The 12,367-nt window shown below is 37.9% G+C and overlaps 1 protein-coding gene across 1 annotated transcript in view; it reads left to right on the top strand.

Annotated features, from left to right (window-relative positions):
* Positions 1-12,367, top strand: part of TUBGCP5 (tubulin, gamma complex associated protein 5) — a 166,845-nt gene that overhangs the window by 127,006 nt on the left and 27,472 nt on the right. The window contains exons 13-16 of the mRNA XM_006898596.1: positions 868-1,136; positions 4,330-4,528; positions 5,161-5,349; positions 7,129-7,311. Coding sequence (XP_006898658.1) covers positions 868-1,136; positions 4,330-4,528; positions 5,161-5,349; positions 7,129-7,311 — 840 coding nt within the window. The remainder of the gene's footprint in view (positions 1-867; positions 1,137-4,329; positions 4,529-5,160; positions 5,350-7,128; positions 7,312-12,367) is intronic.

The following is a 12,367-nucleotide window of genomic DNA, read 5'->3' as shown; positions in this document are numbered from 1 at the left end:
TCTTCCTTGGTGAAGTGTCTGTTCATATCCTGTGCCCATTTTTCAATTGGATTATTCTCCTTGATCTTGTTGTGGTGCACGAGTATTTTATAAATGAGAATTTTAACAGAAGTTGAGAATTTAGTTAATAAATGACCAGAATGAATATCACATGATGATATCAGCTCAACTTACTGCCATGGAGTCAACTTAAAGCTATCCCTCCAGTGAGTTTTCATAGGCTATAAATCACAGAAGAGATTTCCCATGTTTCTTCTGAAGAAACTGCCTCCTTTAGGTTAAAGCACAGTTCCTCATGGACAAAGGCATCAGAACTTTCTTGATAACCAACATAATAAGTGCATATTATGGCACTGTGTACATGAGAAGTATTGAATGGGAAAATGGTGTGATAAATGCTTTTTTACACACACCTGAATGAGGAAGGGGTTTATATTCAGTTGCTAACCCAATGGTTAGCAGTTTGAGCCCACCTGAGAGCTCTGCAGAAAAAAAAGTGGCACACAGGTACTGTAAAAATTAAAGCCAAACTCCCAACTACTTTTCATTGGTTTCCAGGATAATTTAGCAGTGTTTTAAAGAGCAAAATAAAAGCACATTCAAATTTGGGGGAAAAAAAATTAAAGCCAAGAAAATCCAATAGTGTCCACTGTAACACATGATCTTACTGTGAGTTTGGGCCCAATGCACAGCAGCTTACAACAATGTATAGTATTTTAAACAATAAAAAAATTCTTACACTAATAATCTGTTATGACTATACTTTGGAGTATCTGCAAAACATGTCTGACTACAGTAGAACAGATTATTGCTTTTGTTCTTTTTAAAAACAAGGTTCAAATTTAAAATTCTTTTTTATTTCTACAGAAACAAAAATGTTCCAGTAAACCATAGAGACTTTTGGTATGCAACGTACACATTGTACAGTGTATCAGAAAAGACTGAAAATGAAGAAAAAATGAGTGATAATGCTAGTGCCAGTTCTGGTAGTGACCAGGGATCTTCTAGCAGGCAGCACACCATGGTTTCCTTCCTCAAACCTGTCCTTAAACGGATTATAATGGCTGGCAAATCCATGCAACTGCTTAAGAATCTTCAGTGTGTGGAAAACTCCAGGTGCCAGGCAGCAGCAAGAGGTAGTAGTATGTCTGTTTTTAATATACTAACCTTAACATCTTGATGTCTGCTATATTGACTCTAAATCATTCTGAGATATGTAATTTTATAGTTTTAAAATGATCACTGCTTAATATTTTAATGGAAATCATCACCAAGGTCAAGTCAATAAAAAATACTGCTTTTAACTGAGTGGAGCTCTCAGATTAAGAGGGAGCAGGATTGACCATCCCCTTCTGTAATAACAGGCCTCTGAAACCTGTGTGAACAATATAGGAACACTGATAGATACAGTATTAGAGAGAGAACACAGACTGAAAGTCAGTCAAAATGAGGAGAAACAGCAAACATGCTTTAATAGTTGGAACCTGGAATGCATAGAGTATGAATACTTAACAAGTTGACATACTAGTGGCACAGCTTTCAGCATTACATCAACCCACAGCTACAGCAAACGGACAGACAAGTGCTGTAGAGCAATGATAAACAGCCAAGAATACAGATATCCAAGCTACTATACAGCTTGATAGATGCAGATCATTTCCACATTATAACAAACTGACAGATAAGTCTCACAGTTTTAGAAGGGTCCACGTCTGAGTCCCAGGGGCCAGTTTTAGGGAAAGGCTTTCTTTCTCTGGGGTTTCTGGAGGAAGCTCCTTGTCTCTGAGCTTCTGCTCCATGACCATCTTCCTCTGGCTTAGTGCCTCTGTTCTTATAGCAAATCAGAGCCCATCTCAAAAAATGTCTTATTCTCATTGGAAACTATTTGGAAAGGCATTCATAATAAATGTGACATATATAGTCAATATTCCAAGTAACAAACAAGACTCCTATATTTTATTAAGTGGAATATGCAGATACAGACAGTTCTTATTTAGCCTTACTTCTCCCACTCACCATTTCCTTCATGTCAGAACTCACTCATAGTTAACTTTCTATTGGGTATCCAGGGGTATAAATTGGATGGGAGAAGATTTCCTGTCTTACCCCTGTGAAGCCACTGGTGGGTTCTGACAGTAGCCTTTTGGTTAACAGTGCAACTCCCTCCTGACTGTGCTGTCTGAACTCCCAGCCTTGAAACCTTTCAGTGATTTTTAAAAGTTATATTTGTAGCAAGTGAACTTGTTTATAATGAATTTGGTGTGAGTTAGAGTTGTTTCAAAGTGAGGGCAAATTTACATAGTGTTAAAATATAAACAAGTGTTATGTAAATCAAATATTTTAATTTCAGGATTTACAGTATTTTACTTATTCTCAATATTCTAAATTTGGTCTTGAAAAAAAAAAATTCTCTTGCATTTCTTAATGTAGTCCAATATTTCACTTTTGAGGACCACTAAACCCTATATGGAAGCAGGAGTGCCATCCACTTCCTAAACAACATGCCTCTGGAAACTCTATGAACTTTGATAAATGACAATAGTTATAGAAAGGCTTCAGGCCTTTTGTTCATAGGATCGCTATGAGTCATGCTCGACTCAATGGCAATCAACAACAACAAAAAACCCTATATACAATAGAGCACACTTAGAGTACACGAGATAGGGCAGGGTTCACAGCTATATAGGGTCACTGTGAGTCTCAGATGACTTGATGGCACATAAGAAAAACAATTTTGACAAATAGAAATTTGTGAATGACTATTTCAGACTTGATCATGGGTTTTGGGAATATATTGATAGACTTCTCTGATATTTGTCCAAAGCTTTATTAGCTACTTATGTTACTTTAGTTTTTTGGGGTTTTTTGGTTTTTTGTTTGTTTGTTTTTTGTAAATTGATGTGGCTGACTGAGAAGAATGGGAAACCCAGAACATTTGATTGTGCTAATGCGAAACCTATACTTGGACCAAGTGGCAGTTGTCAGAAGAGAACAAGGAGACACTACATCGTTCAAAATCAAGAAGGGGGTCTGTCAGGGATGTATTCTGTCTCCATACCTTTTCAATCTGTATGCAGAACAGATCATCCAAGATGCTGGGCTGTACGAACAGGAATGTGGCATCAGGATTGGTGGAATAGTCATCAACAACCTGCATTATGCAGATGACACAACCCTGCTTGCTGAAACTGAGGAGGACCTGAAGTGCTTGCTGCAAAAGGTCAAGGACTACAGACTCCTATATGGATTGAAGGTCAACATCAAGAAAACAAAGATTCTCACCACTGGGCCAATTGGCAGCATCAGTATGGATGGTGAAGAGACTGAGATAGTTAACAGTTTTAGTTTACTTGGCTCCACAGTCAACACTCTTGGTAACAGCAGAAAGGAAATCAAGAGATGAATTGCATTGGGAAAGTCGGCTGTGAGGGACCTCTCAAGAGTACTGAAAAGCAATGATGTCAGGCTGGAGACTAAGGTGCGCCTGATCTGGGCTGTAGTCTTCGCAGTTATGTGCTATGCGTCAGAAAGTTGGACAGTGCATAGGGTTGATAGAGAATTGATGCCTTTGAGCTGTGATGCTGGAGAAGAGTGTTGAATATACCATGGACTGCTAGGAGAACAAACAGGTTTGTCCTGGAGAAGGTGAAGCAGTAATGCTCCTTGGAGTCAAGGATTCTGAAGCTTCATCTGACATACTTTGAGTGGGTTGCAAGAAGGGACTGGTCATTGGAGAGGGTCATCATGTTTGGCAGAGTGGAGGGGCGGTGAAGGAGAGGAAGACCTTTGATGAGATGGATCGATTCTGTGACTGGGAGCGGTGCGAATAAGTGTGTTTGAGATGGCTAGGTTGGCACAGGATAGAACAGCATTTAGAGCTCTTGTACATCGGGTCGCTATGAGTTGCAAATGACTCAGTGGCACATAACAACAACAACAACAAATTGATGTTATGCTTACTATTTTGGTTTATAAAAATACATATTTAAAATAAGGAATATTGCCTTTTTTACTGAATAATGAAATTACTTTTCCAGGACAATTATGAGAAGCTTTTTTCACCCTATGAAATGATGACTCCACTGTTAGAATAATGTTACTCAGTGGCAGATAAACAACATGGTGTAACTTTCAGAAGGCCTGTTTAGAATATTACTCCATTAATAAAATAGTTTATGCTTTGTAATTCAGGGGTGGGGGTGTGTGTGTGTGTGTGTGTGTAAATATTTTGTTGTATAATTTAGTAAAGAAGCAGGAATCTACCTTCATATGCCAGTAAAAAAAATGCCTACTACATTGTAATGAAAGACATTTTTCTTTATATTTCAGATGCAGAAAGAAAAAGTTTATATAGCCTTTTTTTGGAATCTTTGCAGTCTCGTCTTCGGCATGGAGAAGATATCACTCCACATATCCATACTGAGCAACAGATGACTAAAGAGAGCCTGATTAAGATGCAGTCCATTGCCGAAAGACACCAGGAACTGGATGATATTCATGACCCACTGCTGGCGATTAACTTTGCAAGGTTTTGCACCCCTGCATTATTTTTGGAAAATTAAAACGATAAAATCTACAATATTTTAGTAGCTGTATTTCTAAGCAGTACAACTTTCTAACCTTAAAATAAAAAACCTTTGTAGTTGTCATTTTTAAAGAAAGGAATACAAAAGATACTATGTTTACTTATTTCAAATGTCTGACTTAACTTCCATGCTAAGTGTAGAGGTCCATAGATTTGTTCTTTTTCTGCTTTCAGCTAAATAAAGAATGCTATCATTTATACAAAAGATGATCATGAGTGACATCAGACATACAAATTGAGTCAGAGTTTCCCTCATAAAAAACTGCACCATGGCCTTAAAGTCCTTTTTAACGCTTAGTCCTATGAAACAAGTCCTTAAGGCCACACAGTGCTATCTTGTCAATGGTAGTCATTCCCTGGGTGCAACCCTTAAGGCTAGAAGGACTAGCTCAGGGACCTATTCCACAGGCAGAAATGAGTTTGTGAAAGACTATAGTTTACTTGAATGATATTTTTTAGGGAAAGATTTTGTCTTTGTATAATATTTGGTATAACATCAAGGGTAAAACTGAGATTTGGGGGGTTCTACTGACAATATCTCATTTTTAAAAAAGATTTGCAATTTTATCTTAAAGGTTGTATTTGGAACAGAGTGATTTTCATGAAAAGTTTGTTGGTGGTGATATTTGTATGGATAGATCATCAGAATCTGTTACATGCCAGACTTTCGAATTAACACTGAGATCTTGCCTATATCCTCATATCGATAAACAATACCTAGATTGCTGTGGAAATCTCATGCAAACTCTTAAAAAAGATTACAGGTAAATATATATTTATTTTAAGAACAATTGAAGAAGTAATTTTTAAAACCTGTATTTCAAATCAAAAAGCGTATCGCGATGGGTAAGTCTGCTGTTAGGGACCTCTCTAAAGTACTCAGGAGCAATGGTGTTTCTCTGGAGACTAAGGTGCGCCTGATACAGGCCATGGTCTTTGCAGTCGCTTGTTATGCATCAGAGAGTTGGACAATGACTAGGGAGGACCGAAGGAGAGTAGATGCCTTTGAGCTGTGGTGCTGGAGAAGAGTACTGAATGGACTGCCAGGAAAACAAACAGATTCATCTTGGAGAGGATTAAACCAAGCTACTCCTTGGAGGCAAGGATTCTGGGGCTTCGTCTGACATACTTTGGACATGTTGCCAGGAGGGACAGGTCCTTGGAGAGGGACATCATGCTTGGGAGGGTGGAGGGACAGCGCAGGAGGGAAGGACCCTCTGTGAGATGGATTGATTCGGTGACTGAGGTAATCGGGATGGGTGTGTCAGAGGCAGTGCGGTTGGCACAGGATGGAGCAGGGTTTAGGGCTGTTGTGCATAGGGTCTCTATGAGTCGCAAACGACTCGATGGCACATAACAACAAAACAACAATTTCAAATCAATTTTTGTTAGAGTAAGAAGTGGGATATGCAGTAAATAATTTTCTTTGAAGAGAATTTTCTAAACTGTATTCAGAAATTTTTATGTTTCTAATTTCTTGGAACCTATCTCCAAAGAAATACAGAAAAAGCTTTTTGCATAAAAACACCCATTACAGAAATTCCTGTAAGAGTGAAATCTGAGGGAGCTCTGGTAACCTAGTGGAGAGAAGCTGCACTGCAATCCCAGAGGTTCGCAGTTCGAATCTGCCAGATGCTCTGCTGGAGAAGGAGAGGCATTCTCCGCCTGTACCTGTCAGATCCAATTTGACGGTACACAAGCACACACAGAATACTAAAATAAAATAATTTTTTTTTAAAGTGAAATCTGTAAAAAATAAAGTGAAATTACTTAAGTAGTTATCAGTAGATCACTCACTCATTGCTGTAGAATGGGAACTGACTCATAGTTGACCCCCCCCAGTTTAGTTTCCTTGTCTGTAAATTACATGAGATTTCTCATCTTTCTCCCTCAAAGTCATTGATGGATTCAAACATTGATGGATTCAGACTTTATAAAAACAGTTCAAGTTATATGTATAGGGTTTTCATAATGTAAAATGTTCTTAAAGTTTAAAAAGCTCAATATAATATGGTAGCAGCTATAATTATAATTTATGCATAGAAAAAAGACTAAAAGAAATTCCCTTTGTATTAGAGTATAGAAGTATATCCTATATAAGTAAATATATCGTGGAACTTGAAATTTTTTTTGTTACACTTTTTTGCTTTACCTAATTTCCCATGTTGTATAAAGATATTTTTTTCTTTCTTACTATTAAAGTAAAATTTGTACTTATTTTTATTCTTTTTGAGAGTATTTAAGGGATGTTATAGGAAGTTCTGGTGGCGTACTACTAAGCTGCACTGCAATCCCAAAGGCAAGTGGTTCAAATCCACCATCTGCTTCATAGGAAAAGTATGAGAAATCTCCTTCCTTGCGGTTTATTACTTCTAAAAGCTCACTGGAGGATGAGCTATGAGTCAGTTCTAACTCAATCACATACAACAACAAGGGGTGATGTATTTCTAATTTTAGTAAATGTAGAATAGGAACCAGTTTCACATGAAATGGTAAAAAAAGGAACTTAAGATCTTACTGTTGTTTATGTTCTCCCTATTCAGGTTGGTAGAGTACTTGCAAGCCATGAGGAATTTCTTCTTAATGGAAGGTGGTGATACCATGTATGACTTCTATACCTCAATTTTTGATAAAATAAGAGAAAAGGAAACCTGGCAGAATGTTTCTTTTCTTAATGTCCAGCTCCAAGAAGCAGTAGGACAGCGTTATCCTGAAGATAGTTTACGGTAAAATATGGGAGGCACATTTTCTTTAAAATATTTTAAAACAAATTATGTTCCTACAACTCTTCTATCACTATATCAATAGATCATTTACTCGCTTAAATATCAGTTTAATCCTCACAAAAAGATTTTTAATTATTTGTTTTACTATTTTAAAATTAGTTTAGAGAGTAGCTAACTCACTGTAATGATGGGGAAAGATGAAGTAAAATCACAAAGACTTTTGTGAATTCTTAGCTTTTGGCCTCCCTAAGATGTCCAGAGGTCACTACAGGCCGTTGACCTTGGAGACTGGTTTCCCATGAGCCCTTTGTCCTCCAGTGCACCACACTAGCTTCCTTAGGTTGAATGATGTTTTGAGAGAATGAGAGCAAAGCCTCTAGCCCTCCTGAAGCCATTCTTCAGGGGAAATAGATTCTACCTCTTAATGGCAAATTGCCTGCCATTGAAAAACTATTTTAATGTATCTCTGACCATTTAGTTAATTGGCCACTTTTCCTGTCTACTCGTTTACCTACTAAAAACTTCACCTAGGCCAGCCAGTATATTGTCACCATTAAATCTTTATGTAGGAGAGACTTAATCTTCATGTTTGACAATCCTTTGTACTCTTTCATGTCCATGCTTACCTACCTTTCTCAGTTTTCTTAACAGTCCTTCAAAATTAATAACAATAGTCATTATGTATCAGAACAGGCATTATCCTCACAACCGCCATAGGTTGTTACCCACATTCTACTTACTCCTTTCCATCGCCATTGAGTTCCTGAGGCTGTGAATCTTTATAGAAGGAGATGGCTTATCTTTCTCTTATAGCATGGCTAGTAGAATCTAACTATAATATATATATATATATTACAGTGATCTTTTCGGTTGGCATTATCCACTTCTTCATCAAGACTCCTTACTAAGTCTATTATCTGTTTTATGGTTGAGCATTCAGCTGTGTTTTATCTGAATTTACATTATTAACAGTAAAATTCAAGTCCAGTCTAACTCCAAAGCCTGTGCTGTTTCATCTTCTCACATTGGTGTGCTATAGGTTCTCTACGTTCCTCAAAGAACAGATGCCATTAGTGGCTCTCCAACCCAGTGTGGACCCAGGTAACAAGCACATTTGCATTTATACTTATGCTTATCCTAGAATTGAATTAGAGATTGACTGTCTCCTAAGGACAGCCTCTGTTTCTAGATGCCACCTCTTACTCCATCATTCATACAGGATGCATGAATATGCTACTCCCCATAGAACCTATTGTTTACTTAAATTCCTGCCCTCCTTCACCCTCAGTGTTATTCCTTCCCCTCAGCTTGTGAACATACTGGATCTCCTTTTTCAGATCCATACTCTTCATGTGACATAATTGTCTACATTTGTCTCTTCTATGCTTTACATATTCCTTCTTCCTACTCCACCAGGAGGGAGCTCTGGTGTCTTAGGGGTAAGGATTTGCACTGTCAGTCCACCACTTGCTCCACAGGAGAAAGATGAGCAATTTATAGCCTCTGAAAAGCTGCTGCAGAGTCAGCTATGAGTTGGTTCTATTAAACACACATAACTACAATTCCACCAGGACCTTCTTTCCGTCTATGATTGGTAATTTTTGTTTTAGAAAGTTGTTGTACCATTGAGTCAATTATGACTCATAGTGACCCTATGAACAATAGTTTTGACACCGTCACTGTATCAATGCATCTCATCCAGGGTCTCCCTCTCTTGCACTGAACTACTACTGTTCCAAGCATGATGTCCTTCTCCAAAGACTTACCTTTCCTGGCAACATGCCCAAAGTATGGGGGCAGCACTTCAAAATCCTTGCCTCCAAGGAGCATCTTGGTTTCACCTTCTTCAGGACAGACCTGTTTATCCTCTTGACAGTCCATAGTATGTTCATTACTCTTAACCAGAACCACAACTCAAAGACATTGATTCTGCTTCTGTCATCCTTATTTGTTGTCCAGCTCTCAAGTGGATGGCAAGTAATTGAGAAGACCATGGCCTCCATTAGGTGCAACTCAGTCTCTAGACTTACATTGTTGCTCTTTAGCTCTCTGGAAGAGTCTAACAGCAAATTTCCCCAGTGCAATTAGTCTTTAGATTTCCTGACTGCTGATGTCAAGAGTGTTGATTGTGTGCCTGAACAAGATGAAATGGCTGACAGAATCAATCTTTTCTCCGTCTATCCTGATATTGATTATTGGCCCAGTGGTGAGGATCTTGGTTTTCTTGATGTTGACATGCCATCTATTTTGAAGGCCATTGTCCTTGACCTTCTACAGCAAACACTTCAGATCCTCCTCAATTTCGGAAAACAAAGTTGTCATCTGCATAATGGAAGTTGTTGAAAGGTCTTCTGCCACCCTGATGCCATGTTCTTCTTCATAAAGTCCAGCCTCCTGAATTATCTGTTCCACGTATAGATTGAAAAGGTATGGAGACAAGATGCATCCCTGACTCACTCCTTTCTTGATTTTGAACCTTTGTTCCCTTGTTCTGTTTGGATAACAGCTTCTTGGTCTAAGTTTCACATGAGCACAATCAAGTGTTCTAGGATTTCCATTCTTGTCAATGTTAGCCACAGTTTGTTGTGATCCCCACAGTCAAATGCCTCTGCATAGTCAGTGAAACCCAAATAGACATCCTTCTTATACTCTACTTTCAGCCAAGATCCATGTGGCATTGACAATAATGTCCCTGGTGCCACGGCCTATGATAAACCCTACTTGTATTTCTGACAGTTCTCTGTTGATGTACCTTCTACTTGTTTTTGGATAATCTTCTAGATTTTGTTTGGCTATAATATTGGTGATATTGTTTGATAATTTTTACATTGTATTGGATCACATTTTTGGGTTCTGGATCATTTTTAGAATGGTCCATATTTATTGAATCATTGGGAACTTATTGGATCAATGGGAATAAATATGTTCATTTCACCAGGTAGCTGTCTTCCAGATTTCTTGGCACAACCTGGTAGGCACATCCAGGGCTGTATCTGTTTGTTGAATATGTCAATTGATATTCCATCAATTCCTAGAGCCTAATTTTTTGCCACTTCCCTCAGAACAGCTTGAACTCCCGTCATTACCATTGATTCCTGATCATATGATTCTCGGTTCTTGATCATATGATTCTTCCTGAGATGGTTCTGTGTCAGCCAGTTCTTTTTGGTACGGTGACTTTGCATATTTCTTCCATCTTGTTTTGGTGCTTCCTGGGTTATTCAAGATTTTGCCCTTAGCATTTTTAAGTATTGCACCCCACCGCTTGAATTTATCCATCAGTTCCTTCAGTTTGAAAAATGCCAAGTGAGTTCTTTCCTTTTCATTTTCTGACTTTAGCTCTTTGCACATTTCATTATAGTACTTTGCCTTGTCATCACAAGTGTCCTTTGAAATCTGTCAGCTCTTTAACTTCTGATTTCTTCCCTTTGTTTCGCTTCTTGATGCTCAAGTGCAATATTCAGAGTCACATCTGACATCTATTTTGGTCTGTTCTTCCTCTATCTTTGTAATGAACTTTTGCTTTCTTCATGAATAATACACTTTTTATCATTCAATAACTCATCTGGCCTCTGTTCCTTAGTATTCAAAGCCTCAAACCTTTTCTTGAAATGGTTTTCAATTTCAGGTACAATAGACTTAAGGTCATATTTTGAAGTTCTTGTACATTTCCCCCCTCCCATTTTCTTTAGCTTCAATTTAAATTTGTGCATAAGCAGTTGATGCTCTAGTCCAAAGTTGGCACCTGATCTGGTTTTCACAGCTGATACAAGCTTTACCAATGATTTTTTCCACAGATGTGATTAGTCTAAAGCCTTTGCAGGCCATCAACTGAGGTACATGTGTATAGACACCAGTTGTGTTTTTTATAAAAGGAATTTTCTGTGAATAAATCAATAATTGTAAAAATTTTATCATTCTATCTCCAGTCTCATTTCTATCACCAAGTCTATTTTCTGACTACTGGAAAATAGTCTTCCTTCTTCCCAACTTTTGTATTCCAGTCAGTTGATTAATGAATCTTGGTTGCATGTTCGATCAACTTATACTGAAAAAGTTGGTAGAACTCTTATTTCTTCCTCTATTGTTTGTTGTTGATGCATAAAATTGAATGATAATGGTATTAACAGGTCTTCCTTGTATGTATCCTGTTACTCACACAGTTGTACTTCAGGGTGGCTCTATATATGGTCTTTTTTATTATGAATGCAAGCCCATTTTTCCTCATTTTTTCATTCCTGATTTGATCATATGATTGTAGATCATATGGTCAATCCATCTCAGCTTGCCAGTGCCTAGTTTATCAATACTTTTGCATTCCATTTATTTTTTAACAATGCAGTTTTCCTGCATTCCATGTTCCAGTTATTATTGACTGTTTGCAACTATTCCTCCTCATTATTGTGTTTTCAATATGAGAGCTCAGACTCCAGTGCTATGGCTAATAGTCTTTGTGTGCTCTATTCTAGGGTTTCTGAAGGCCTGTTATTTCAGAAGTGGATGTCTAGGCCTTTTTAATAGTCTCATAATTTGAGAGCCCTACTTTAGTACATCTAACAGACAAGCATTCTACTCAAAAGAACAGGTGATAGACAAACAATATTTAATATTTAAACTGTTCAGAACAGCAGTGTGCAAAGAACTCCCCAGTATAAAAACCTGACAGATAAATTCATCACTTCTCTTTGCCGCCATCCCCTTCTCCGGAAGGCTACTAGGGGAGGACTCTTAACTAGGAGAGTTTTGTTGGGGTTTTTTCTTTTCATCCAGATATGCAGTAGATTATAATGATAAATGTACTCCGTTACTACTTGGAAACTCACTTCCTTTTAAACATTTTCATATGGAAATATTTCTTTTGCACAAGAGTAGAGAGTTAACACAATGTACTCTCATGTACCTTTCTTGAATTTCTTTCTACCATTTTCTTTCCCTTCAGTTTGAGAAGTTGTTGTTGTTGTTATGTGCCGTCGAGTCTTTTGCGACTCATAGCGACCCTATGCACAAGAGCCCTAAACCCTGCTCTATCCTGCACCAACCGCACTGCCTCCGACAC

Source organism: Elephantulus edwardii, unplaced genomic scaffold, assembly GCF_000299155.1.
Source record: "Elephantulus edwardii isolate Elephantulus edwardi_28Jun2011 unplaced genomic scaffold, EleEdw1.0 scaffold00234, whole genome shotgun sequence".
Classification (NCBI taxonomy): Eukaryota; Metazoa; Chordata; class Mammalia; order Macroscelidea; family Macroscelididae; genus Elephantulus; species Elephantulus edwardii.
The sequence above is the reverse complement of the archived record's forward strand: the minus strand, read 5'-3'. Positions and strand labels throughout refer to the sequence as shown.